Source organism: Pimephales promelas, chromosome 3 (genome assembly GCF_988280905.1).
Source record: "Pimephales promelas chromosome 3, fPimPro1.hap1.1, whole genome shotgun sequence".
Lineage (NCBI taxonomy): Eukaryota > Metazoa > Chordata > Actinopteri > Cypriniformes > Leuciscidae > Pimephales > Pimephales promelas.
This window is the reverse complement of record NC_142771.1, coordinates 4,594,859-4,622,591: the sequence shown is the minus strand read 5'-3', so window position 1 is coordinate 4,622,591 and position 27,733 is coordinate 4,594,859. Positions and strand designations below refer to the sequence as shown.

General features: G+C 42.4%; 2 protein-coding genes across 2 annotated transcripts; both read left to right on the top strand.

Annotated features, from left to right (window-relative positions):
- Positions 1-32: 32 nt before the first annotated feature.
- LOC148981891 (uncharacterized) lies at positions 33-1,535 on the top strand (the record flags this gene model as incomplete). Its single annotated transcript, XM_089127569.1, has 2 exons — positions 33-618; positions 1,024-1,535. Coding segments are annotated over exons 1-2 (1,098 nt in total), but the record flags the coding sequence as incomplete, so codon positions are not given.
- LOC148981890 (GTPase IMAP family member 9-like) lies at positions 1,525-27,156 on the top strand. The gene is made up of 3 exons (XM_089129237.1): positions 1,525-1,602; positions 25,086-26,265; positions 26,374-27,156. The coding sequence occupies exons 1-2, from the start codon at positions 1,539-1,541 to the stop codon at positions 25,721-25,723; spliced, it is 702 nt and encodes a 233-aa protein (XP_088985363.1). The 5' UTR covers positions 1,525-1,538; the 3' UTR covers positions 25,724-26,265; positions 26,374-27,156.
- Positions 27,157-27,733: the final 577 nt, after the last annotated feature.

The following is a 27,733-nucleotide window of genomic DNA, read 5'->3' as shown; positions in this document are numbered from 1 at the left end:
GCACTTTTTTAGCTTCAGGCCACATCTTGAAAATGGCAGAAGGGATGTCAGGTCTGAATTTGGTCTTACTGGGAAAAATAGGAGCTGGGAAGAGTGCATCAGGAAACACAATACTGGGACGAGAAGCTTTTGAATCAAAGAAAAGCCCAACTTCAGTCACACAAGATTTTGCTGTTAAATCTGGGACTGTCGGTGGGCGACGGGTCACTGTTAATGACACACCAGGATTATTCAACACACCATATATGAGAGAAGAAGAGATTCAGCAGATGATAAATGAAAAGGTTATTCAGAGATGTAAATCAGATCTCTGTGTATTTCTGCTGGTCATCAAAGCTGACAGATTCACTGGAAAAGAGAGAGAAACTGTGGAGAAGATTGAGAAACTTTTAGGAGAAGAGCGCTTGAAGAAAACCTGGATTCTCTTCACTGGAGGAGATCAACTGGAGGAAGAAAACATGACAATAGATGAGTTCATTAATGAGTCTAAACCACTGAAGAACCTCGTTCAGAAATATGATCAGAGATATCATGTGTTCAACAACAAGAAGAGAGAACCTAATGGACAAGTTCACGAGCTGCTTAAAAAAATATATTCAACATACCCTGACACAATAGGTGAGAGTCGTTATTATACAAAATATTGTAAATATATTAGACAAAATGTGAAAGTCTGCTCTCACTGACTGTCTTCAGAGATTCAAACGTAGTGTCAAAGCAAGAAAGAGTTACAGAGAGAGAGAGAGATCTCTGTATTATAATGTTTTACTCATTACAGTTTGGTTTATATTTTTTTCCTCTCCTGCATGACATGATAAATATCTGCACACTTTTTGCCCCAAAAGTCTAGTGTGTAAGCTATTTACTGATGTCTATAGAATAAAGCAGTTATTGTTATTGTAAGTAATGTGTCTGGAAAGAGCTGAAATGTTGGACTGTAACGGCTGAATCTCTGTCCAACCACTGTGAGGAAAGTAAGTGTTGAAAAATGCTATTCAATTTGTTTTGTATCTTTTTATACAGAAAAAGTAGCAAAACCTAAGCAGACACTGGTGGGGAGTCTAGACTGCATTGATCACCCCATGTCTCAGACGATGATGCCTCAGATGCCTTGGATGACTATGATGCCTCAGATGCCTTGGATGACTATGATGCCTCAGACGACTTGTATGCCTCAGACGACTCGGATGACTCAGACAAGTTATATGCCTAATACGAGTTATATGCCTCAGACGACTTCTATGCCTCAGACGAGTTATATGCCTCAGACGAGTTATATGCCTCAGACGACTTCTATGCCTCAGACGAGTTATATGCCTAAGACGACTGGGATGCCTCAGACGAATTATATGCCTCAGACGAGTTATATGCCTAAGACGACTGAGATGCCTCAGACAAGTTATATGCCTAAGACGACTGAGATGCCTCAGACGACTGGGATGCCTCAGACAAATTATATGCCTCAGATGCCTCAAACGACTCCTATGCCTTATATGCCTCAGACGACTCCGATGCCTCAGACGACTCAAAAGCCTTGGATGACAATGATGCCTCAGATGACTCTGATACCACATATGAGGAGGATGATGACGTTACATGAAGGTAGTGTTAAAATACTCCATGGTATGACCCGGATCAAATTCATAACATAAAGAGGACACTTCACAAGATAGATTTCAATAGAGGAAAAGTTTATTTAAGGGGGGGGAGGGTGGGGGGGGGGGGTTGACTGCTTTTTTTCTTTGCATTATTGTGTTTATGGGGTGCAATATAACATGTATTCGTGGTTTTTCTTTTTTTAAAAAGTCTTATTTTTCATAAACTTCACCTTTATTGTCAGCCGCACTCTCCTCAAACGAGCGGTTCACATCCTGAGTCTATCAATATGACTGGGTTACCAGTGGCGCGGTTCTTTTGGCCCGCGGGCTGGCTGGGACAGTAATGCCTGGCCTTAAGTGTGGGACCCCCTGTCCTTTGAAGTCATACAACTCCTTGGTCCGTGTTTCAAGACAGGTCGGGTGTCTAGACAGATGTTTCCGACATCGCCGCGGACCTCGAGCGCCCGTTTCGTGGGCTGGTCCCCGCCCAGACGGCGCGGCGCATTCGGATTCGGACTGGGGACAGTTAGTTTTGTTAGTTTATTTTCCTCCGCTTAGTAATATGCTTAAATTCAGTGGGTCGTCTGGCCTGATCTGAGGTCGAAGCTGGGTGTTTTTGGAAGCGGCCGCTGCCGGGCTGGGAATCCGGCGGACTAGCCGGCGACCTAGGGGCGTCCCACGACCCGCTGACCTCCGCCGCTCTCTCCCAGGGTGCGAACGAGACCCCCACAACGACGTCCGCCAACCGAGGCGGGTGAGGACCCCCTCGTGCGGGCAGCAGTGGTTTTGAAGCACCGGCAGCCGCAGAGGAGGACACCAGGGTCCTTGGAGCGATGAGGCGCCGCCCTCCCCCGAGGGGAAGACGGAGGCCTCTCCCCGAAAAGGAGAGAGCGGGGAGACGGGACGGTCTGCGTATAGGAGGACGGAGGCGGTGTGGGCCTACGACGCTCCACCCGCGGGGCCCGGAGGCTCCGATCGATAGCAAAGCGACCCTCAGACAGACGTAGAGGTATGACTTCCTGAGTCTATGAAACCGCTCCCTCAGAAACAGGCAGTGGGCTCAGATTGGTTAGTTTGGGCCGGTGTGTTGTGATTGGCTAAACTGTCGCTCACGTTGTCCGGAAAGTTAACGCCCATTACCTTTACGGGCGAAACGTGCATGTCATGAGCTCCGGTCCAGATGTAAATATGTGTCGAACTGCAGTATCAGTTTCAGGCAGAATCAGACCGAGAAAGCGGCGATGAAGAGAGTCAAACAGAACCTCACCACACACGGCTCTTACTAAACGTTTCTGAATTAGGGCTGGGCGATATATCAAATATGTACGATGTATCGTTATATTTTTTGAAACGATATGGAATGAGGCAATACCGTTTATATCGATACAGTAGTTTGATATGAGCACATCTGAAAATTAAAGCTGCAAGCAGCGATGGGCGGGCCCTCGCACCTGTAGCGCGTCGGGGTGTGAGGCGGCCGCGTTGCATATTTTGCAGCTCATCCGGTGCGGCTGTGAATTTGCTATGCTGCTTCGTTAAAGGTCACTTCCTGTTGCCACTAGGTGGCGCTATGACTGTGGGTGAATGTCGGCATGTAGATTTGTTCAGGACGTGACTCTTGTCAAATATGTAAAATTTCGTGCAGATCTGGGCATTTACAGCCAAGTTACTACAACTTCCTGTTTCATGGCGAATCATCGACGCCACGGACACGCCCATGGAGGAAAACGCACAGATAGCACAACTTTACATCGTCAATGCCTTTAGAAGGCACAGCAGAAATGTGATGTCGATCCGACTAAAGCCCTAGGAGGAGTTAGTTAAAGTACGTAATGAGTAAATCATCCAAAAATGGCGGTAAAATTAGAAATGGCTGACTTCCTGTTGAGTTTAAGGCATCGCTCCAAGAGACTTTTCTGTGCGTCTGGACATGGTAGATGTACCACAGAAATTTCGTACATGTCGGTCAAACATGCGACGGGGGCTGCTTCGTTAAAAGTCACTTCCTCTTGCCACTAGGTGGCGCTATGAATGTGGGTGAATGTCGGCATGTAGATTTGTTCAGGGCGGGACTCTTGTCAAATGTGTAAAATTTCGTGTAGATCTGGGCATTTACAGCCAAGTTACTACAACTTCCTGTTTCATTGCGAATCATCGACGCCACGGACACGCCCATCGACGAAAACGCGCAGATAGCACAACTTTACATCGTCAATGCCTTTAGAAGGTACAGCAGAAATTTTAAGTTGATCCGACTAAATCCCTAGGAGGAGTTCGTTAAAGTACGGAGTGTGTAAATCGTCCCAAATCGGTCGCCAAATTCAAAATGGCGGACTTCCTGTCGAGTTTAGGGTATGGGTTCTTGAGGCTTTTTTGTGCGTCTGGTCATGGTAGAAGTACCACAGAAATTTCGTACATGTCGGTCAAACAAGCGGCGGGGGCTGATTCGTTAAAGGACACTTCCTGTTGCCAGCAGGTGGCGCTATGACTGTGGATGAATGTCGGCATGTAGATTTGTTCAGGGCGGGACTCTTGTCAAATGTGTAAAATTTCGTGCAGATCTGGGCATTTACAGCCAAGTTACTACAACTTCCTGTTTCATGGCGAATCTTCGACGCCACGGACACGCCCATCGACGAAAACGCGCAGATAGCACAACTTTACATCGTCAATGCCTTTAGAAGGCACAGCAGAAATTTTAAGTTGATCCGACTAAATCCCTAGGAGGAGTTTGTTAAAGTACGGAGTCTGTAAATCGTCGAAAAATGGCCGCCAAATTCAAAATGGCGGACCTCCTGTCGAGTTTAGGGTATGGGTTCTTGAGGCTTTTTTGTGCGTCTTGATATGATACACATCCCCACCAAATTTCGTGCATGTAGGTTGAACGTGGACGAGGGGCTAATTTTTTCCAATTTTCTAGGTGGCGCTAGCGAGCCATTTTGCCCCGCCCATCCGCGAAACCCACAAAATACGAAATTTTTCACCAGTCCTAACATAAGTGCCAAATTTGGTGAGTTTTTGAGCATGTTGCGGCCCCGAAAATGGCACTTACTTTGCAGAAAAAAAAAAAAAAAAAAATTAAAGCTGCAAGCAGCGATGGGCGGGCCCTCGCACCTGTAGCACTCCGGGGTCTGAGGCGGCCGTGTTGCATTTTCTGCAGCTCAGCCAAAATGTGCATTTGCTACGCTGCTTCGTTAAAAGTCACTTCCTGTTGCCAGGAGGTGGCGCTATGACTGTGGGTGAATGTCGGCATGTAGATTTGTTCAGGGCGGGACTCTTGTCAAATGTGTAAAATTTCGTGCAGATCTGAGCATTTACAGCCAAGTTACTACAACTTCCTGTTTCATGGCGAATCATCGACGCCACGGTCACACCCATCGACGAAAACGCGCAGATAGCACAACTTTACATCGTCAATGCCTTTAGAAGGTACAGCAGAAATTTGAAGTTGATCCCACTAAATCCCTAGGAGGAGTTCGTTAAAGTACGGAGTGTGTAAATCGTCCCAAATCGGTCGCCAAATTCAAAATGGCGGACTTCCTGTCGAGTTTAGGGTATGGGTTCTTGAGGCTTTTTTGTGCGTCTGGTCATGGTAGATGTACCACAGAAATTTCGTACATATCGGTCAAACAAGCGGCGGGGGCTGCTTCGTTAAAGTTCACTTCCTGTTGCCAGCAGGTGGCGCTATGACTGTGGGTGAATGTCGGCATGTAGATTTGTTCAGGACGGGACTCTTGTCAAATGTGTAAAATTTCGTGCAGATCTGGGCATTTACAGCCAAGTTACTACAACTTCCTGTTTCATGGCGAATCTTCGACGCCACGGACACGCCCATCGACGAAAACGCGCAGATAGCACAACTTTACATCGTCAATGCCTTTAGAAGGTACAGCAGAAATTTGAAGTTGATCCGACTAAATCCCTAGTAGGAGTTCGTTAAAGTACGGAGTGTGTAAATCGTCCCAAATCGGTCGCCAAATTCAAAATGGCGGACTTCCTGTCGAGTTTAGGGTATGGGTTCTTGAGGCTTTTTTGTGCGTCTGGTCATGGTAGATGTACCACAGAAATTTCGTACATGTCGGTCAAACAAGCGGCGGGGGCTGCTTCGTTAAAGGTCACTTCCTGTTGCCAGCAGGTGGCGCTATGACTGTGGGTGAATGTCGACATGAAGATTTGTTCAGGACGGGACTCTTGTCAAATGTGTAAAATTTCGTGCAAGATCTGGGCATTTACAGCCAAGTTACTACAACTTCCTGTTTCATGGCGAATCTTCGACGCCACGGACACGCCCATCGACGAAAACGCGCAGATAGCACAACTTTACATCGTCAATGCCTTTAGAAGGCACAGCAGAAATTTGAAGTCGATCCGACTAAATCCCTAGGAGGAGTTCGTTAAAGTACGGAGTGTGTAAATCGTCCCAAAATGGGCGCCAAATTCAAAATGGCCGACTTCCTGTTGAGTTTAGGGTATGGGTTCTTGAGGCTTTTTTGTGCATCTTGATATGATACACGTCCCCACCAAATTTCGTGATTGTAGGTTGAACGTGGACGAGGGGCTAATTTTTTCCAATTTTCTAGGTGGCGCTAGCGTGCCACTTTGCCACGCCCATCCGCGAAACCCACAAAATACGAAATTTTTCACCAGTCCTGACATGCGTGCCAAATTTGGTGAGTTTTTGAGCATGTTGCGGCCCCGAAAATGGCACTTACTTTGCAGAAAAAAGAAAAAAAAAAAATAACCCTAACAGTTTCAATAGGGTCCTCGCACTGTTAGTGCTCGGGCCCTAATTAAAGCTGCAAGCAGCGATGGGCGGGCCCTCGCACCTGTAGCACATCGGGGTCTGAGGCGGCCGCGTTTCATTTTCTGCAGCTCAGCCAGTGCGGCTGTGCATTTGCCACACTGCTTCGTTAAAGGCCACTTCCTGTTGCCAGCAGGTGGCGCTATGACTGTGGGTGAATTTCGGCATGTAGATTTGATCAGGGCGGGACTCTTGTCAAATGTGTTAAATTTCGTGCAGATCTGGGCATTTACAGCCAAGTTACTACAACTTCCTGTTTCATGGCGAATCATCGACGCCACGGACACGCCCATCGACGAAAACGCGCAGATAGCACAACTTTTCATCGTCAATGCCTTTAGAAGGCACAGCAGAAATTTGAAGGCGATCCGACTAAAGCCCTAGGAGGAGTTAGTTAAAGTACGTAATGAGTAAATCATCCAAAAATGGCGGTAAAATTAGAAATGGCTGACTTCCTGTTGAGTTTAGGGCATCGCTCCAAGAGACTTTTCTGTGCATCTGGACATGGTAGATGTGCCACAGAAATTTTGTACATGTCGGTCAAACATGCGACGGGGGCTGCTTCGTTAAATATCACTTCCTCTTGCCACTAGGTGGCGCTATGAATGTGGGTGAATGTCAGCATGTAGATTTGTTCAGGGCGGGACTCTTGTCAAATGTGTAAAATTTCGTGAAGATCTGGGCATTTACAGCCAAGTTACTACAACTTCCTGTTTCATGGCGAATCATCGACGCCACGGACACGCCCATCGACGAAAACGCGCAGATAGCACAACTTTACATCGTCAATGCCTTTAGAAGGTACAGCAGAAATTTGAAGTTGATCCGACTAAATCCCTAGGAGGAGTTCGTTAAAGTACGGAGTGTGTAAATCGTCCCAAATCGGTCGCCGAATTCAAAATGGCGGACTTCCTGTCGAGTTTAGGGTATGGGTTCTTGAGGCTTTTTTGTGCGTCTGGTCATGGTAGATGTACCACAGAAATTTCGTACATGTCGGTCAAACAAGCGGCGGGGGCTGCTTCGTTAAAGGTCACTTCCTGTTGCCAGCAGGTGGCGCTATGACTGTGGGTGAATGTCGGCATGTAGATTTGTTCAGGGCGTGACTCTTGTCAAATGTGTAAAATTTCGTGCAGATCTGGGCATTTACAGCCACGTTACTACAACTTCCTGTTTCATGGCGAATCTTCGACGCCACGGACACGCCCATCGACGAAAACGCGCAGATAGCACAACTTTACATCGTCAATGCCTTTAGAAGGCACAGCAGAAATTTTAAGTCGATCCGACTAAATCCCTAGGAGGAGTTCGTTAAAGTACGGAGTCTGTAAATCGTCCAAAAATGGCCGCCAAATTCAAAATGGCGGACCTCCTGTCGAGTTTAGGGTATGGGTTCTTGAGGCTTTTTTGTGCGTCTTGATACGATACACGTCCCTACCAAATTTCGTGCACGTAGGTTGAACGTGGACGAGGGGCTAATTTTTTCCAATTTTCTAGGTGGCGCTAGCGTGCCATTTTGCCCCGCCCATCTGTGAAACCCACAAAATACGAAATTTTTCACCAGTCCTGACATGCGTGCCAAATTTGGTGAGTTTTTGAGCATGTTGCGGCCCCGAAAATGGCACTTACTTTGCAGAAAAAAAAAAAAAAAAAAAATAATAATAATCCTAACAGTTTCAATAGGGTCCTCGCACTGTTAGTGCTCGGGCCCTAAATAGCGGAGGTTGCAGTGTGAGCTGCTGCAGTGAAAGTAGCTAGGCTACGTAGTACAATTTGTCCTAAACATGACACAAGCTTATATTAATTGCGTCAAAATCACTTTGATATAGTTAACAAGTTTAAGGCAGCTTGCCGCCCTGTCAAATGCTCTGACAGACACTGTTGCTGACTGACAGACTTGCGCTGTTTAATGCGTTTGAGATGTGGTGCTTTCCTCAGTGCTCAACTTACATTTCACATATTCTCCATCTGTAAATGTTAGAAAGTAAAGCAAATATGTCCATTTCACAACAAATATGTCCATGTCAGAAGAGGACGAGCTTCTGCAAGTGAATGCGCGTGAATAGTACTACGTAGTACGCAATAATTCTGACTAAAATAAACATATTGCTAAAATATTTGTTGTTGGAGAAAATAAATGTGCCATATGTGGAATTTTAAACCTACAAGTATATATTTTTAATGAAAGTGAAAGTGATTATAATGGGGTAATCAAATGCAGGCTAATATAATTAGTTTGTGCTTTTGTTTTTGTTTTTATTTTCATTTTTAGTTTAGCTTTTAGTCAATAATAAAAACAAAAGCTTTTTGCACATAATATATTGCATAGCCTATATTATATTTGTTTCCATATCCTTCAATATCAACATTGTTTGTAGGATATCATTGGGCCGAATGTGAATATACTGTATATATATATATATATATATATATATATATATATATATATATATTTTATTTTTTTTTAATATAAAGATTTTCTTTATCTAAATAGAAAACGTAGAAAGTACCGAGATATATATCGTATATCGCCATTTGACCAAAAAATATCGAGATATGATTTTTTGGCCATATCGCCCAGCCCTATTCTGAATGATAATTTGCTACATTTTTTTTAACTTTATACACGTTTATTTTACACAATAGCATCTGACTGGCAACAATAGCAACTGCTACTAATGTCATACTCAAACAGCGCTGGTATGTTTACGTTCTTGATCAAATCGAAAATAACGTCATAAAGCATATATACATGAAAAATACGTTTAAAACAGTACTTATACAAAATTCAGGTCCATAATGTTTGTACGCGTTTGTCGTAGACACAAAATAGCATAGGCTAACTAGTAGTGGCTATAAGGCCAGTGCTGGCATTTGTTAAAACTAAAACACGAGGCTACGTCTGGAATTATACATGCAAATACATTTAAAATGGTTAAGTCTTAGCCTACTTACAGGTTGTGGTCCAACAACTGCTGCCTCTGGTTTTAAAGTTGGAACTGCGTCATGTTTTAGTTACAGTTTCTTGTTGAATCCGGTGTTGAACTCGTGGAGATTCTGGAAGCTGTCTTTTGTAAAATGCACAGCACAGAGAGCTAAATTATGATGGTCCTTTTCAGGAACATAATCAAACATAAATTGTAACCATTGTTGAGGAAGTACAGCGTCCATGCGAAGCCCGAACACAGAAGACCTGACAGCTGGATGAACACACTCCACGAGTCGACGTGCCTCTAAAATATGCGCATGCCATTTTCTGCATATTCTGAGGGAGGGGTTGATGTAAATGTGTGGGTTAGTGACGTACCATAACCCAGCTGTAGTTCCAATCCAGTTGTTTTTGTAGGCAATATACTTCCTGATTTTTAAAAGACCCAACATGACATCATGACTTTTGCGTAAACATACATGCCACTTTCGAGTCAGGTGGCGTGTTATCTCTATGCATTTTGAGCTATCCGCGTGTATGTCTATGCCATTAACGTCCACGTCATTCTGCGTGTCTGTAGTCAAATCTCCAGTCATAAATGCCATTTAATAACCCCAGTGACGGTTAAGTTTAGGGATGGGGTTGAGGTAAGTCATATATTTATATAACGTTAAGTCAACGGCGTTCATAAACACGCTGAAAGGCGATTATGCGTCTTGATAGCACGCCAAAAATGGAAATACGAATTGGCGTGTCATACACGCGCTACTTCATGAGATCAGTCTGAAAGACCATATCTCTGCTTACACTGGACTTTCAGCGCTGCAACTTTGCAGATATTGTTCATGGACCAACAGCAACATTACACACTATTTAAAATGAAAAAAGTGAAATCGCAATCAACCCCCCTTTAAAGTTTTACAAATAATGTCTAGAGTCAAAACATAAGGTAAAAATAGTACATTTTAAAGAGTCCCGTTCTTTGCGATTCAATTTTTCAAACTTTAGTTAGTGTGTAATGTTGCTGTCAGAGCATAAATAAAACCTGTAAAATTAAAAAGCTCAAAGTTCAATGCCTAGTGAGATATTTTATTTGACAGAAGTCCCCTTTCAAAGCCTACAGCGAACGTCCGGTTTGGAATACACTCTCAACTTCCTTTTTTTAATGATGTAATTAGAACAGGTTTTTGACTAATCTTCGCGCACAGGAATACACAAAAAAAGGTGGCGTGGTCTTGTTGAGCTCCCACTGAGAACAGGAAGAGTATCTTTTGCCGATAATTCATCGACAAACCTAAATATTGATGTGAGGCAGTAATAATTTAATGTGCAGTCACGTAACAACCAACTTTTAATACATAAATTATTGTAATGCATGGCAACAATTTTTTATACAACATGGCAGCTTGTAAAGGCTATATTCATGGACAAAATTGAAGTATATTTGGACAAAGTTGTTTGGATAAACAATTTCAAAAGAACTATACACAACAAAAAAATATTTAATTAGGAGGTGTTAGAGTACTTTTTGTATTTCTTTGCAGCAGATGTTTTCAACTTCCATTGGCATTTTGTCACAGTTACCACATTTAAAAAATACACTCACCTAAAGGATTATTAGGAACACCATACTAATACTGTGTTTGACCCCCTTTCACCTTCAGAACTGCCTTAATTCTATGTGGCATTGATTCAACAAGGTGCTGAAAGCATTCTTTAGAGATGTTGGCCCATGATAGGATAGCATCTTGCAGTTGATGGAGATTTGTGGGATGCACATCCAGGGCACGAAGCTCCCGTTCCACCACATCCCAAAGATGCTCTATTGGGTTGAGATCTGGTGACTGTGGGGGCCATTTTAGTACAGTCAACTCATTGACATGTTCAAGAAACCAATTTGAAATTAAAGCTGCAAGCAGCGATGGGCGGGCCCTCGCACCTGTAGCGCGTCGGGGTGTGAGGCGGCCGCGTTGCATATTTTGCAGCTCAGCCGGTGCGGCTGAGAATTTGCTAGGCTGCTTTGTTAAAGGTCACTTCCTGTTGCCAGCAGGTGGCGCTATGACTGTGGGTGAATGTCGGCATGTAGATTTGTTCAGGGCGGGACTCTTGTCAAATGTGTTCAATTTGGTGCAGATCTGGGCATTTACAGCCAAGTTACTACAACTTCCTGTTTCATGGCGAATCATCGACGCCACGGACACGGCCATTGAGGAAAACGCGCAGATAGCACAACTTTTCATCGTCAATGCCTTTTGAAGGCACTGCAGAAATTTGAAGTCGATCCGACTAAATCCCTAGGAGGAGTTAGTTAAAGTACATGAGTAAATCATCCAAAAATGGCGGTGAAATTCGAAATTGCCGACTTCCTGTTGAGTTTAGGGCATCGCTCCAAGAGACTTTTCTGTGCGTCTGGACATGGTAGATGTACCACAGAAATTTCGTACATGACGGTCAAAGATGCGGTGGGGGCTGCTTTGTTAAAGGTCACTTCCTGTTGCCACTAGGTGGCGCTATGACTGTGGGTGAATGTCGGCATGTAGATTTGTTCAGGGCGGGACTCTTGTCAAATGTGTAAAATTTGGTGCAGATCTGGGCATTTACAGCCAAGTTACTATAACTTCCTGTTTCATGGCGAATCATCGACGCCATGGACACGCCCATCAACGAAACGCGCAGATAGCACAACTTTACATCGTCAATGCCTTTAGAAGGCACAGCAGAAATTTGAAGTCAATCCCACTAAATCCCTAGGAGGAGTTCGTTAAAGTACGGAGTCTGTAAATCGTCCAAAAATGGCCGCCAAATTCAAAATGGCGGACCTCCTGTCGAGTTTAGGGTATGGGTTCTTGAGGCTTTTTTGTGCGTCTTGATATGATACACGTCCCCACCAAATTTCGTGCTTGTAGGTTGAACGTGGACGAGGGGCTAATTTTTTTGCAATTTTCTAGGTGGCGCTAGGGAGCCATTTTGCCATGCCCATCCGCGAAACCCACAAAATACGAAATTTTTCGCCAGTCCTGACATGCGTGCCAAATTTGGTGAGTTTTTGAGCATGTTGCGGCCCCGAAAATGGTGCTTGCTTTGCAGAAAAAAGAAAAAAGAAAAAAAAATTAAAGCTGCAAGCAGCGATGGGCGGGCCCTCGCACCTGTAGCGCGTCGGGGTATGAGGCGGCCGCGTTGCAAATTTTGCAGCTCAGCCGGTGCGGCTGTGAATTTGCTACGCTGCTTAATTAAAGGTCACTTCCTGTTGCCAGCAGGTGGCGCTATGATTGTGTGTGAATGTCGGCATGTAGATTTGTTCAGGGCGGGACTCTTGTCAAATGTGTACAATTTGGTGCAGATCTGGGCATTTACAGCCAAGTTACTACAACTTCCTGTTTCATGGCGAATCATCGACGCCACGGACACGCCCATCGCCGAAAACCCGCAGATAGCACAACTTTACATCGCCAATGCCTTTAGAAGGCACAGCAGAAATGTGAAGTCGATCCGACTAAAGCCCTAGGAGGAGTTAGTTAAAGTACGTAATGAGTAAATCATCCAAAAATGGCGGTAAAATTAGAAATGGCCGACTTCCTGTTGAGTTTAAGGCATCGCTCCAAGAGACTTTTCTGTGCGTCTGGCCATGGTAGATGTACCACAGAAATTTCTTACATGTCTGTCAAACATGTGGCGGGGGCTGCTACGTTAAAAGTCACTTCCTGTTGCCAGCAGGTGGCGCTATGACTGTGGGTGAATGTCGGCATGTAGATTTGTTCAGGGTGGGACTCTTGTCAAATATGTAAAATGTCGTGCAGATCTGGGCATTTACAGCCAAGTTACTACAACTTCCTGTTTCATGGCGAATCATCAACGCTTCGGACACGCCCATCGACGAAAATGCGCAGATAGCACAACTTTACATCGTCAATGCCTTTAGAAGGTACAGCAGAAATTTGAAGTCGATCCGAATAAATCCCTAGGAGGAGGAGTTAAAGTACGGAGTGTGTAAATCGTCCCAAAATGGCCTCCAAATTCAAAATGGCGGACTTCCTGTCAAGTTTAGGGCATCGCTCCAAGAGACTGTTTTGTGCGTCTTGTCATAGCAGATGTACCACAGAAGTTTCGTACATGTCGGTCAAACAAGCGGTGGGGGCTTCTTCGTTTAAGGTCACTTCCTGTTGCCACTAGGTGGCGCTATGACTGTGGGTGAATGTCGGCATGTAGATTTGTTCAGGGCGGGACTCTTGTCAAATGTGTAAAATTTTGTGCAGATCTGGGCATTTACAGCCAAGTTACTACAACTTCCTGTTTCATGGGGAATCATCGACGCCACGGACACGCCCATCGACGAAAACGCGCAGATAGCACAACTTTACATCGTCAATGCCTTTAGAAGGTACAGCAGAAATTTTAAGTCGATCCGACTAATTCCCTAGGAGGAGTTCGTTAAAGTACGGAGTGTGTAAATCGTCACAATTTGGTCGCCGAATTCAAAATGGCGGACTTCCTGTCGAGTTTAGGGCATTGCTCCAAGAGGCTGTTTTGTGCGTCTGGTCATAGTAGATGTACCACAGAAGTTTCGTACATGTCGGTCAAACAAGCGGCGGGGGCTTCTTCGTTTAAGGTCATTTCCTGTTGCCACTAGGTGGCGCTATGACTGTGGGTGAATGTCGGCATGTAGATTTGTTCAGGGTGGGACTCTTGTCAAATGTGTAAAATTTCGTGCATATCTGGGCATTTACAGCCAAGTTACAACAATTTCCTCTTTCATGGCGAATCATCGACGCCACGGACACGCCCATCGACGAAAACACGCAGATAGCACAACTTTACATCGTCAATGCCTTTAGAAGGTACAGCAGAAATTTGAAGTGGATCCGACTAATTCCCTAGGACGAGTTCGTTAAAGTACGGAGTGTGTAAATCGTCCCAATTTGGTCGCCGAATTCAAAATGGCGGACTTCCTGTCGAGTTTAGGGCATTGCTCAAAGAGGCTGTTTTGTGCGTCTGGTCATAGTAGATGTACCACAGAAGTTTCGTACATGTCGGTCAAACAAGCGGCGGGGGCTTCTTCGTTTAAGGTCATTTCCTGTTGCCACTAGGTGGCGCTATGACTGTGGGTGAATGTCGGCATGTAGATTTGTTCAGGGCGGGACTCTTGTCAAATGTGTAAAATTTCGTGCATATCTGGGCATTTACAGCCAAGTTACAACAATTTCCTGTTTCATGGCGAATCATCGACGCCACGGACACGCCCATCGACGAAAACACGCAGATAGCACAACTTTACATCGTCAATGCCTTTAGAAGGTACAGCAGAAATTTGAAGTTGATCCGACTAATTCCCTAGGAGGAGTTCGTTAAAGTACGGAGTGTGTAAATCGTCCGAAATCGGTCGCCAAATTCAAAATGGCGGACTTCCTGTCGAGTTTAGGGTACGGGTTCTTGAGGCTTTTTTGTGCGTCTTGATATGATACACGTCCCCACCAAATTTCGTGCATGTAGGTTGAACGTGGACGAGGGGCTAATTTTTTCCAATTTTCTAGGTGGCGCTAGCGAGCCATTTTGCCCCGCCCATCCTCGAAACCCACAAAATACGAAATTTTTCACCAGTCCTGACATGCGTGCCAAATTTGGTGAGTTTTTGAGCATGTTGCGGCCCCGAAAATGGCGCTTACTTTGCAGAAAAAAGAAAAAAGAAAAAAAATTAAAGCTGCAAGCAGCGATGGGCGGGCCCTCGCACCTGTAGCGCGTTGGGGTGTGAGGCGGCCGCGTTGCATATTCTGCGGCTCAGCCGGTGCAGATGTGACATTTTTCGCTGCTTTGTTAAAGGTCACTTCCTGTTGCCACTAGGTGGCGCTATGACTGTGGGTGAATGTCGGCATGTAGATTTGTTCAGGGCAGGACTCTTGTCAAATGTGTAAAATTTCGTGCAGATCTGGGCATTTACAGCCAAGTTACTACAACTTCCTGTTTCATGGCGAATCATCGACGCCACGGACACGCCCATCGACAAAAACACGCAGATAGCACAACTTTACATCGTCAATGCCTTTAGAAGGTACAGCAGAAATTTGAAGTTGATCCTACTAAATCCCTAGGAGAAGTTCGTTAAAGTACGGAGTGTGTAAATCGTCCCAAATCGGTCGCCAAATTCAAAATGGCGGACTTCCTGTCGAGTTTAGGGGATGGGTTCTTGAGGCTTTTTTGTACGTCTGGTCATGGTAGATGTACCACAGAAATTTCGTACATGTCGGTCAAACAAGCGGCGGGGGCTGCTTCGTTAAAGGTCACTTCCTGTTGCCAGCAGGTGGTGCTATGACTGTGGGTGAATGTCGGCATGTAGATTTGTTCAGGGCGGGACTCTTGTCAAATGTGTCAAATTTCGTGCAGATCTGGGCATTTACAGCCAAGTTACTACAACTTCCTGTTTCATGGCTTATCTTTGACGCCACGGACACGCCCATTGACAAAAACGCGCAGATAGCACAACTTTACATCGTCAATGCCTTTAGAAGGCACAGCAGAAATTTGAAGTCGATCCGACTAAATCCCTAGGAGGAGTTAGTTAAAGTACGGAGTGTGTAAATCGTCCCAAAACGGGCGCCAAATTCAAAATGGCCGACTTCCTGTTGAGTTTAGGGTATGGGTTCTTGAGGCTTTTTTGTGCGTCTTGATATGATACACGTCCCCACCAAATTTCGTGCATGTAGGTTGAACGTGGACGAGGGGCTAATTTTTTCCAAATTTCTAGGTGGCGCTAGCGTGCCATTTTGCCCCGCCAATCCGCGAAACCCACAAAATACGAAATTTTTCACCAGTCCTGACATGCGTGCCAAATTTGGTGAGTTTTTGAGCATGTTGCGGCCCCGAAAATGGCACTTACTTTGCAGAAAAAAGAAAAAAAAAATAATCCTAACAGTTTCAATAGGGTCCTCGCACTGTTAGTGCTCGGGCCCTAATTAAAGCTGCAAGCAGCGATGGGCGGGCCCTCGCACCTGTAGCGCGTTGGGGTGTGAGGCGGCCGCGTTGCATATTCTGCGGCTCAGCCGGTGCAGCTGTGAAATTTTTCCCTGCTTTGTTAAAGGATACTTCCTGTTGCCACTAGGTGGCGCTATGACTGTGGGTGAATGTCGGCATGTAGATTTGTTCAGGGCAGGACTCTTGTCAAATGTGTAAAATTTCGTGCAGATCTGGGCATTTACAGCCAAGTTACTACAACTTCCTGTTTCATGGCGAATCATCGACGCCACGGACACGCCCATCGACGAAAACGCGCAGATAGCACAACTTTACATCGTCAATGCCTTTAGAAGGTACAGCAGAAATTTGAAGTTGATCCGACTAAATCCCTAGGAGGAGTTCGTTAAAGTACGGAGTGTGTAAATCATCCCAAATCGGTCGCCAAATTCAAAATGGCGGACTTCCTGTCGAGTTTAGGGTATGGGTTCTTGAGGCTTTTTTGTACGTCTGGTCATGGTAGATGTACCACAGAAATTTCGTACATGTCGCTCAAACAAGCGGCGGGGGCTGCTTCGTTAAAGGTCACTTCCTGTTGCCAGCAGGTGGTGCAATTACTGTGGGTGAATGTCGGCATGTAGATTTGTTCAGGGCAGGACTCTTGTCAAATGTGTAAAATTTCGTGCAGATCTGGGCATTTACAGCCAAGTTACTACAACTTCCTGTTTCATGGCGAATCATCGACGCCACGGACACGCCCATCGACGAAAACGCGCAGATAGCACAACTTTACATCGTCAATGCCTTTAGAAGGTACAGCAGAAATTTTAAGTTGATCCGACTAAATCCCTAGGAGGAGTTCGTTAAAGTACGGAGTGTGTAAATCGTCCCAAATCGGTCGCCAAATTCAAAATGGCAGACTTCCTGTCGAGTTTAGGGTATGGGTTCTTGAGGCTTTTTTGTGTGTCTGGTCATGGTAGATGTACCACAGAAATTTCGTACATGTAGGTCAAACAAGCGGCGGGGGCTGCTTCGTTAAAGGCCAATTCCTGTTGCCAGCAGGTGGCGCTATGACTGTGGGTGAATGTCGGCATGTAGATTTGTTCAGGGCGGGACTCTTGTCAAATGTGTAAAATTTCGTGCAGATCTGGGCATTTACAGCCAAGTTACTACAACTTCCTGTTTCATGGGGAATCTTCGACGCCACGGACACGCCCATCGACGAAAACGCGCAGATAGCACAACTTTACATCGTCAATGCCTTTAGAAGGTACAGCAGAAATTTTAAGTCGATCCGACTAAATCCCTAGGAGGAGTTCGTTAAAGTACGGAGTCTGTAAATCGTCCAAAAATGGCCGCCAAATTCAAAATGGCGGACCTCCTGTCGAGTTTAGGGTATGGGTTCTTGAGGCTTTTTTGTGCATCTTGATATGATACACGTCCCCACCAAATTTCGTGCATGTAGGTTGAACGTGGACGAGGGGCTAATTTTTTCCAATTTTCTGGGTGGCGCTAGCGTGCCATTTTGCCCCGCCCATCCGCGAAACCCACAAAATACGAAATTTTTCACCAGTCCTGACATGCGTGCCAAATTTGGTGAGTTTTTGAGCATGTTGCGGCCCCGAAAATGGCACTTACTTTGCAGAAAAAAAATCAAAATAAAAAAAAATAAAAAATAAATAATCCTAACAGTTTCAATAGGGTCCTCGCACTGTTAGTGCTCGGGCCCTAATAACCCTAACAGTTTCAAGAGGGTCCTCGCACTGTTAGTGCTCGGGCCCTAATGATTCGAGCTTTGTGACATGGTGCATTATCCTGCTGGAAGTAGCCATCAGAGGATGGGGACATGGTGGCCATAAAGGGATGGACATGGTCAGAAACAATGCTCAGGTAGGCCGTGGCATTTAAACGATGCCCAGTTGGCACTAAGGGACCTAAAGTGTGCCAAGAAAACATCCCCCACACCATTACACCACCACCACCAGCCTGCACAGTGGGAACAAGGCATGATGGATCCATGTTCTCATTCTGTTTACGCCAAATTCTGACTCTACCATCTGAATGTCTCAACAGAAATCGAGACTCATCAGACCAGGCAACATTTTTCCAGTCTTCAACTGTCCAGTTTTGTTGAGCTCTTGCAAATTGTCGCCTCTTTTTCCTATTTGTAGTGGAGATGAGTGGTACCCGGTGGGGTCTTCTGCTGTTGTAGCCCATCCGCCTCAAGGTTGTGTGTGTTGTGGCTTCACAAATGCTTTGCTGCATACCTCGGTTGTAACGAGTGGTTATTTCAGTCAAAGTTGCTCTTCTATCAGCTTGAATCAGTCGGCACATTGTCCTCTGACCTCTAGCATCAACAAGGCATTTTCGCCCACAGGACTGCCGCATACTGGATGTTTTTCCCTTTTCACACCGTTCTTTGTAAACCCTAGAAATGGTTGTGTGTGTAAATCCCAGTAACTGAGCAGATTGTGAAATACTCATACACCAACCATGCCAAGCTCAAAATTGCTTAAATCCCCTTTCTTTCCCATTCTGACATTCAGTTTGGAGTTCAGGAGATTGTCTTGACCAGGACCACACCCCTAAATGCAAAGCAACTGCCATGTGATTGGTTGATTAGATAATTGCATTAATGAGAAATTGAACAGGTGTTCCTAATAATCCTATATGTGAGTGTATATTACTAATCAAAACTCATGCACACGTGTAACTAAGGTAGGAATAAACAATGGACTTACTTTAAAAATTCAAAAACACCATAGTTTATTCGACAGGCGGAAAAAAACATATACCACAAGCTTTTAAAACAGTTTATAACATTTGACATTACAATTTAACCAATTTAATAAACAGCTTACCACTGTGAAACATCCTGCAAAATTTGTGTTTGAACAGGTGCTAATCGATTCTCTTCATCTATGTTGTCCGCGTCTGATTCAGGCTCAAATTGTTATGGTAATATGTTTGACATTTTTACAATAACAATCAGTGCATGCATCTCCGATTTATGGTGTTAGGGGTTAACAGTTAAAGGACCCAGAACCAGATATGAAGAATGAAGACCCGGAGTCGGAATTATAAAAATTAAAGAAAGTTTTACTGAACATAGTTTGCCATTTCATCAGCAGAAGTCAGCTTCAAGACTCACTCAGGAGTTCGTAGGCCGCCCCCTTACAGTTACAAAGATCACAGCAGTTATACCATTTTCAAGGTCTAAGCTACGTCATTGCTTACACGTTGAATGATTCTCATTGGCTACGATATAGATAAACACAGTAATTTTCCACACATATACAGATAGACGAAACATATCTCCATCGATGAGGCACGTCATGACCTTCCAGGTCACAGATTTGAGTTGCTGGCGCCAGTGTGTCCAGAACAACAACTCATTCAATCTCCAATAATGGCAGTGGTTCCTTAACCTGCAACCAAGAAGACTAACGCTAAACTTTAGTCTAACTGGAGTAAGACTTCAACAAAAGAAACCAATTTTTTGTAGGACCAATCAGCGAATAGAGGGAGTGGCTAAGAAAGATGACGTTGATGTAGTGCGTCAGTTTGAGTTCAGTAATGGCAGCGGAGAAAGACGTGAGAAAAGCTATTCGGTCCGTTGTTGGAAAAGAAACTGCCGAATATACAGAATTTAAAGCCGGATTGTTATCGTCTCACCTCTTGTTGCACAACGGAGGACCAAGTGAAGGAGGCAGAAAGGTTGGAAGTTTGTGCTGGGCAGTTCGTGCACGATGACCGACGGACGGTTTAGCCTGGTGTTCGCGGTGTTCGGAAGCCCCGAGTCCTGGCTGCTGAACTATTGTTGAAGATCCGCTCAGGAGTCATGTCAGTCGCTCATATTCCCAACTGTAAATTTACTGATTCTTGTGATGAATAGAACATTTTGAGCCCCTTTGTGCACTCGTGCAGGAGGTTGGTGTGTCAGTTTTACATGTTGGAAATCATACAAATTGGTTGTGATTAAAAAAAAATAATTGTCATAAATAAAAATGTGAAAACCCATACTTTGAAGATATTTGATTTTCAGTTTTAGATGGCAATGGTTGATTTGTTTTAATAAAAGAACTAAATGCCACATACAAATGTACAAACACATACTTTGAAGACCATAATTAAGGTAATTAAGAAACAATAAGACGTAATATGAAAAATTGTTGTTTATTACACATCTGCAGATAGAGACAGACTGATCATTCACTGTAGCTGCTACAGCATTTGCGGCAGATCAGAAACGACCACAGCGGCGTATTTGTAATGATTATTAGACACAGCTTCCACCATTGACTGAATAATCACTGTCCTTCGTGTCAAATATACATTTCAAATTAATAATTGTTCCTAGATTAACAAAACCTGCGGCGCTCGTTGACTGAAATCCTATTGTAAACATAATCCTCTTATCATTCGGACTTGTTTCCAGCCGTTTCGGCGCGTGACATACGTCACTCCAATGGCGCCACCAGGGGGTGGCCAGGGGTGGCCATGGCCACCCCTGGCCGACTCCTGGCCACCCCATTGGCCACCCCAATGGCCAGTATTAATTTTTGTAGCATCAGTTATGCATTTTATAAATAAGTCAAAAATATTCTTAAGTAAAAGAAGACGGGGAATTATGTGTCGTGACGTGCTTTTTAAGTGCCAAATGGTATACAGCAGCTTTTAGGTGTGTTTTTTGCCACGTTTGGACAGGGGATGCAAACAGCGCGCTTTTCGGCGCCTCCCGCTTTTTTCACGTCAGTTTGGGTGACAAAGTCATCTGAAGTCATTCCATAGCTTAATGTGAGGTACAGAAGTATATTTACATCATTAAAGTATAAACTCGTTTTCCCTCCTCTGCGGCTGTCATCATTCTCCATTCATATTCAAACAGCACGCGCGCCTCTTGGATGCACGGTAAAACTCTCTCCAATATGATATATTGACATTATAAATGCATGATCTGTAGATAAAAGTCTGTATATTCGCATAAAATTACTTTATTTTCTTGGAGTTTGTTGCGGTTTTTAAGCGACTCACCGGCGTGTTCTGTTAGATCACACATACATATCACAAGGATTATGAATCGGCATCAAACGCACAATAACTGTGAAACAAAGGAACAAATCGCACTTGGATTTGTGTGCTCAACATTTTTTCGATTTGTGACATGAGCTTTTAAATGCACATTTATGAAGCGCAGTGCTGCTGCACACTGTGACTCCATGTTGCTTTGAGCACATCATTCTGCACCCGCGATGTTTTTCATGTAATCATGCAAGAACGGGCTCAATCATGGGTTTGCGCACTGAAATATTATTAAAAGCCAATATATTTTGTTATACCTAGCCTGCTCAATACATTTTAAATAAGCATAATTTAATTGTATATAATTTATTTGTAGTTTAGGCTATGCACTTCTGAATTCTTGACAGTAATATATAAATATAAAATTGTGACATGATTGCCTGATTGAATTTTAAAAGAGAACTAATAGTAATTTGTTTTTATTAACATATTTAGATTTTATAAAATTACTGTGCAGATTTTTTCAAGAATTACTTTTTGCTGCTGATGTATACACTCATTAAGTGTATTAAAAATTCATAATACATTTATGTAATATTTAAAGGTGTTAACTGTAATGTTACACTGCAAACTAATAACTTAAAAATGATTAAATTCATCACAATTATGTAAGTATCTGGAAATTTGCTGTGGGGCAAGGACCCTTATATATAATATAATATATATCATTACATACAATGTAATATATATTAGTTGGGCCCTACTAATATCATTAGTAACATTAAATATTACACAATAAACCAAAGTATATCAGTAGGAGTTTCCTTAAGTCTTTCTGATAGTTTTCTACAGGCTGGTTTATTACAACAGTAGAAAAGAATTCTGAAATTATGGTTTATACTGTAGTTTTGGTGTGCCACCCCAAGATTTTAACTGGCCCCATCTGGCCACCCCTACGAAAAATTTCTGGAGGCGCCACTGCGTCACTCACGACCACTTGTTAGCGATTGGCTATAGCAGATCGTGAGTGACTCTGGGCAGATCCAATAGATTTGAACTTTAATAGTGAACCCGCCTACAAGGAAGGAAACGTTTCTCAATGGAGCGGTTCCAGACTCTATGTGCAAATGAAATGTACTAGAGTCTGGTTGAACCAGGCTAGCATCAAGTATCCCAGATGAACAAATAGAGCACAATATTGATAAAGTTGAGAAAAATTCAGACACCATTTTCCTTTCGGCAGTTAGTGAGGAAGAAGTAATGGATATTGTTCAAAAGTCTAAAAATAACTACTCGATGGACTGTTATTCCGTCAATATGGCATTACTAAAAAAAGTTATAAATAACATCAAAGCACCCTTAACGCACATCTGTAATCTGTCACTTCAAAATGGTTGTGTTCCCAAGAAGATGAAAATTGCCAAAGTTATTCCACTATTTAAAAATGGAAATAAACATAACTTTAACAATTATAGACCAATTTCATTGCTTCCTCAATTTTCAAAAATTCTAGAAAAGATATTTAATATTCGATTAGAAAAATGTGTTGAAAAATCTAACCTGATAAATGAAAGTCAATATGGATTTAGAAGCATGAGATCTACATCTATGGCTATAATTGATGCCACAGAAGGTTTATCTAATGCATTAGACAATAAAAAATTTACCATTGGAATTTTCATTGATTTGAAGAAAGCCTTCGACACTATTAATAATGCAATATTATTTAAGAAATTGGAAAGGTATGGGATACGAGGGGTAGCGGGCAATTGGGTAAAAAGCTTTTTAAGTGATAGAATGCAATATGTGCAAATGGGGGAGTCCTCTTCTGATTGTCGTGTAATTTCCTGTGGTGTCCCCCAAGGGTCAGTATTGGGCCCCAAACTATTCATTTTGTACATCAATGATATATTTAATGTTTCTAAATTACTCAAGTTAGTTTTGTTTGCAGATGATACCACAATTTTCTATTGTGATGACAATTATGATAAGGTTATTACTGTTGTAAACACGGAATTAAGAAATATCAAAGAATGGATGGACAGTAATAAAATTGGCTTTGAACTTAGATAAAACTAAAGCCATGTTATTTGGTAATCATAAGGAAAAAATGGATAAGATGATTGAGATAGACGGGTTACAAATTGAATATGTCTCTGAAAATAAAATTTTTAGGAGTTATAATAGAAAACAAACTAACTTGGAAAACTCACATCAGGCACATAAAAACCAAAGTCTCCAATAGCCTTGCGATAATAAATAAAGCCAAACAGGTACTTGATGAGAATGCACTACGTATCTTGTATTGTTCCTTAATTTTACCGTACTTAACTTACTGTGTTGAAGTTTGGGGAAATAACTATAACAACTTAATACAATCACTATTTATTTTACAAAAAAGGGCTATACGTATTATACACAAGGCTGATTATCTTGAACATACAAATCCACTTTTTCATAAATCTAAATTATTTAAAATACAGGACCTAGTTAAAGTTAATATAGCAAAATTTTTATTTAAAGCATTACACAACCTTTTACCTGCTAACATACAAAAGTTATTTATACAGAGTGAGCAGTCGTATAGTTCGAGGAGTTATGGGAACTTTGTAATACCAGTGGTCAGAACAACTAGGAGACGTTTTTGTGTGTCTGTATGTGGGGTTAAACTTTGGAATAGTTTGGGGCTTGAACTTAAACAAAGCCAAAATATTCATCAATTTAAAGTACATTATAAACAGAAGGTCTTATGGCAATACATGTCGGAAATTGTTTAATTTTGTGAGTTTTATTCATGTATTTTTGTTAATATTACTCTGTAGGTATTCTGATTACCATTGTTGGTATTTTCATAGATGTATCCACGTGTTTATAATCTGTTTTATTTTACCTTGTAGGTAATTGATTACCATTGTTGGTATTATTATAATTGTCACCTGAGATCATGATCATATATGGTGTGTATTTAGGATATGTTTTGTTTTGTTTTGGTATTGTTTTGCCTTTGATGAGGGAGAAAGGGTTCCCCTTCTTTCCTTTCTCATGTTTTCATATATGTACTTATATTCAAAATTGTCATTGAGTGTTATGATAATGTGTAAGGAAGCAACTATTATGGTTTTGTTTTGTTTTTCCTGTTATTGGCAACCGGGGTGGGTGCAAATAAGTTTGACTTCTATCCACTCCGTTTCGAGCAATAGATTTAGGTTTTTTTAAAGTTGATGTAAATATGATGAATTTAAAGGCTTGTACAGACTAACCAAAATGCTTCGTATTGCCTTGTCATGTGTAACTACATATTGCTCGAAATAAATAAAAATAAATAATAAATGAAAATAAACACACTCGACGAGTCGACATGCCTCAGAAATATGCGCATGCCCTTTTCTGCATATTCTGAGGGAGGGTTGATGCAAATGTGTGGGTTAGTGACGTACCATAACCCAGCTGTAGTTCCAATCCAGTCGTTTTTGTAGGCAATATACTTCCTGATTTTTAAAAGACGATATCTCTGCTTACATTGAACTTTCAGCGCTGCAACTTTGCAGATACTGTTCATGCACCAACAGCAACATTACACACTATTTAAAATGAAAAAAGTGAAATCGCAGTCAAACCCCTCCCCCCCCTTTCATTTATATGTAATTAATGCAGTGAAGACTGTTGTTATTTCACATTTGATTATTCCATTTCTATACCCAAATAGTGATAGGCTTACCTGAAAAACATGAAGCACTGTTTATATGATTTATATCTTTGTTCTTCTCTATATGTGCTTTTGTTTAATATTTTGCAGATTTAACCAGTTCCTACAAAATCACTCCGGAATTGTTTTCTGTCAGATGTAAAGCTTGTGATTACGCTTCCAGACGGATTGTTCTTCTGGGTCAAACTGGTGTTGGGAAGAGTGCAGCTGGAAACACAATACTGGGAAAGAGAGAGTTTATATCCTTAAGGAGTACAAAATCAGTAACCAGTAAATGTTTAGAGAAACACGCCACTGTTTCAGGCAGATCTGTGTCTGTAGTTGATACTCCTGGATTATATCACACAGAGCTGAGACGTGAAGAATTAATGACAGAGATAGCGTGGAGTGTTTATATATCCAGTCCTGGACCTCACGCTTTTCTCATTGTTCTCAGAGTAGATGAAAGATTCACTGAACATGATCAGCAGATTCCCCAGAAGATTAAAACACTGTTTGGAGAAGAAGTGTTTAAATACTCCATCATTCTCTTCACTCATGGAGATCTGCTAGATGGAGAGTCTGTAGAGAAACTCATTGAGGAGAACTGTAGATTAAGAGATCTAGTTGGTCAGTGTGGAGGAAGATTTCATGTCTTCAGCAATAGAGCTGAGAATAACAGAGATCAGGTGAATGATCTACTGAAGAAGATTGACACAATGGTAGAGCAGAATGGAGGAGGATATTAGAGTAATCAGATGTATGAGGATGCTCAGAGATGCAGACGAGAGGAAGAAGAGAGATTGAGACAGAGATGGGAAGAATGGAGACAGCGGAGAGAGAAAAATACAGCTGTTTCTGCTGTAGTTGATGCTCCTGGATTTTTTGACAATTTCATGAAATTCTGATGAGATAATGGCAGATATTTAGACTTCTGGTCACACTTTTCTCATTGTGAAGTGAGACAGAAGAGAAAACTATAGCAGTTCTGCATCGTTCATCTGTTAGTGGAGCCGATGAGACAGAAAACAGCAAGAGGACTAAACTGAGACCAGTGAGAGTGAGAAAGCTGACAGGAGAGAAGATAAACTGTGCAAAACTGTGATAAACTGTGCAAACGAGAGATGATTCAGAGACTGAAGAAAGAAGGACAGAGGAGTGAGAGAAGTGTTTAATTAAACGGCTGATATCAGTTCATCACTGCTGTTCTCCAGCCGGAGGACGAGATAAAACACCAATACAGCAGAACATCTGGACATGAACATCTGCAGCTGAGATACGGCACAGACAGGTACAGAAATGTAGATTGTTTATATTAAACTGATTAATTAAGATTTTTACATGTGTTACGTAACATCAGTTATTGAATGATCATTGACTGTCACTTGTGTTCACACAGCAGAACCTGCACATCTCTATCAGTACCTGCGTTTACATGGACACTTATAATCGGATTGACGGCTCAATCGGACTAAAAAACCTTCATGTAAACACCTTAATTGATCCGATTAGAATTTCGATCGGATTGAAAGGGGTGGTTTACTCCTTTAGTAATCCGAGCGAGAGAATATGTAAACACTTGATCGGATTGGAAACCGAAACTAAAAGGACTGCGCATGTGCAATGACGTTAAAATAGCGTAATGACGTATGACGCACGGAACGAGTGGTTCTTCCTGTTGAATAAAGTTTCATATAAATGAGTGTTTCGTTATTAAAAAAAATCTAATTTCACTCAGTGTGTGTGAAGAGGAGCAGGACAACGTCCCACCAGTGCTTGTTTTAGATTCTCATCCTCACACGACTTTTGGGCGCGGGGTTTTACTGCGAGAGACGGATAAATATTAAGTCTGTTGTTTAAAACAAATACAGAACCAATAGGGGAGAATAGTTATGCGCCAACATTAGCATATTCGTGTAGTGTGTGCATGTCAAAATATCAATTCTGATTTCAATCTTGTGACATATAAACACGCACATCAAACTTTATTTATCCTTCATGTAAACACCTTGATTGGATTCATCAATCGTATTGATTTCATTCCGATTGTGTCCATGTAAACGCACTTCAGCTCATCTAAACACTGTGTGTGTCAGCTGCATGAGGTGGAGGAAGATGATGATGATGATGAGGTGAGCTCTCACTACCTGACGTTCTGCTATTGTTAAGGCATTAACAGCGCTTCGTTCTTCAAGGACTCACTTAGAATTAAATGTCCTGATAATTTACTCTCTCCCACATCATCCAAGATGTTCATGTCTGTCTTTCTTCGGTCGAAAGAGAAATGAAGGTTTTTGAGGAAAATATTCCAGGATTTTCTCCATATAGTGACTTCAAAGTCTCGACACGATCCAGCCGAGGCTTGAGAGTCATATTTAGAAAAACCATCCGCCATTGAAGGGTCGCGTGTGTTCGGATCATAAATGTGGATTTGGGGAAAAAACTCCCTCTTATTTTCTCCTCCAACTTCAAAATCGTCCGACATCTTTGTTTTATCTTTATTTTTTATAAATGGCGTTGGATATTTCTTTGCCTTAGTCACTATATGGAGAAACAGTGTTTTCCTCAAAAACCTTCATTTATTTTCCACTGAAGAAAGACAGACATGGACATCTTGGATGATGTGGGGGAGAGAACATTATCAGGACATTTTAATTCTGAACTACTATACACAAGCTAATCATTTATCTGAGAAAGATGACACTTTGCACATGAAGAAAGCACATTGTTTTAGATTTGTCGAGTCAAAAAATCAAAAT

Excerpts from the sequence above, each read along its gene's own strand:
- LOC148981890 (XM_089129237.1), top strand. The coding sequence starts at position 1,539 with ATGACAATGATGCCTCAGATGACTCTGATACCACATATGAGGAGGATG. Across the intron at positions 1,603-25,085 it reads GATGATGACGTTACATGAAG|ATTTAACCAGTTCCTACAAA; the intron begins GTAGTGTTAAAA and ends AATATTTTGCAG.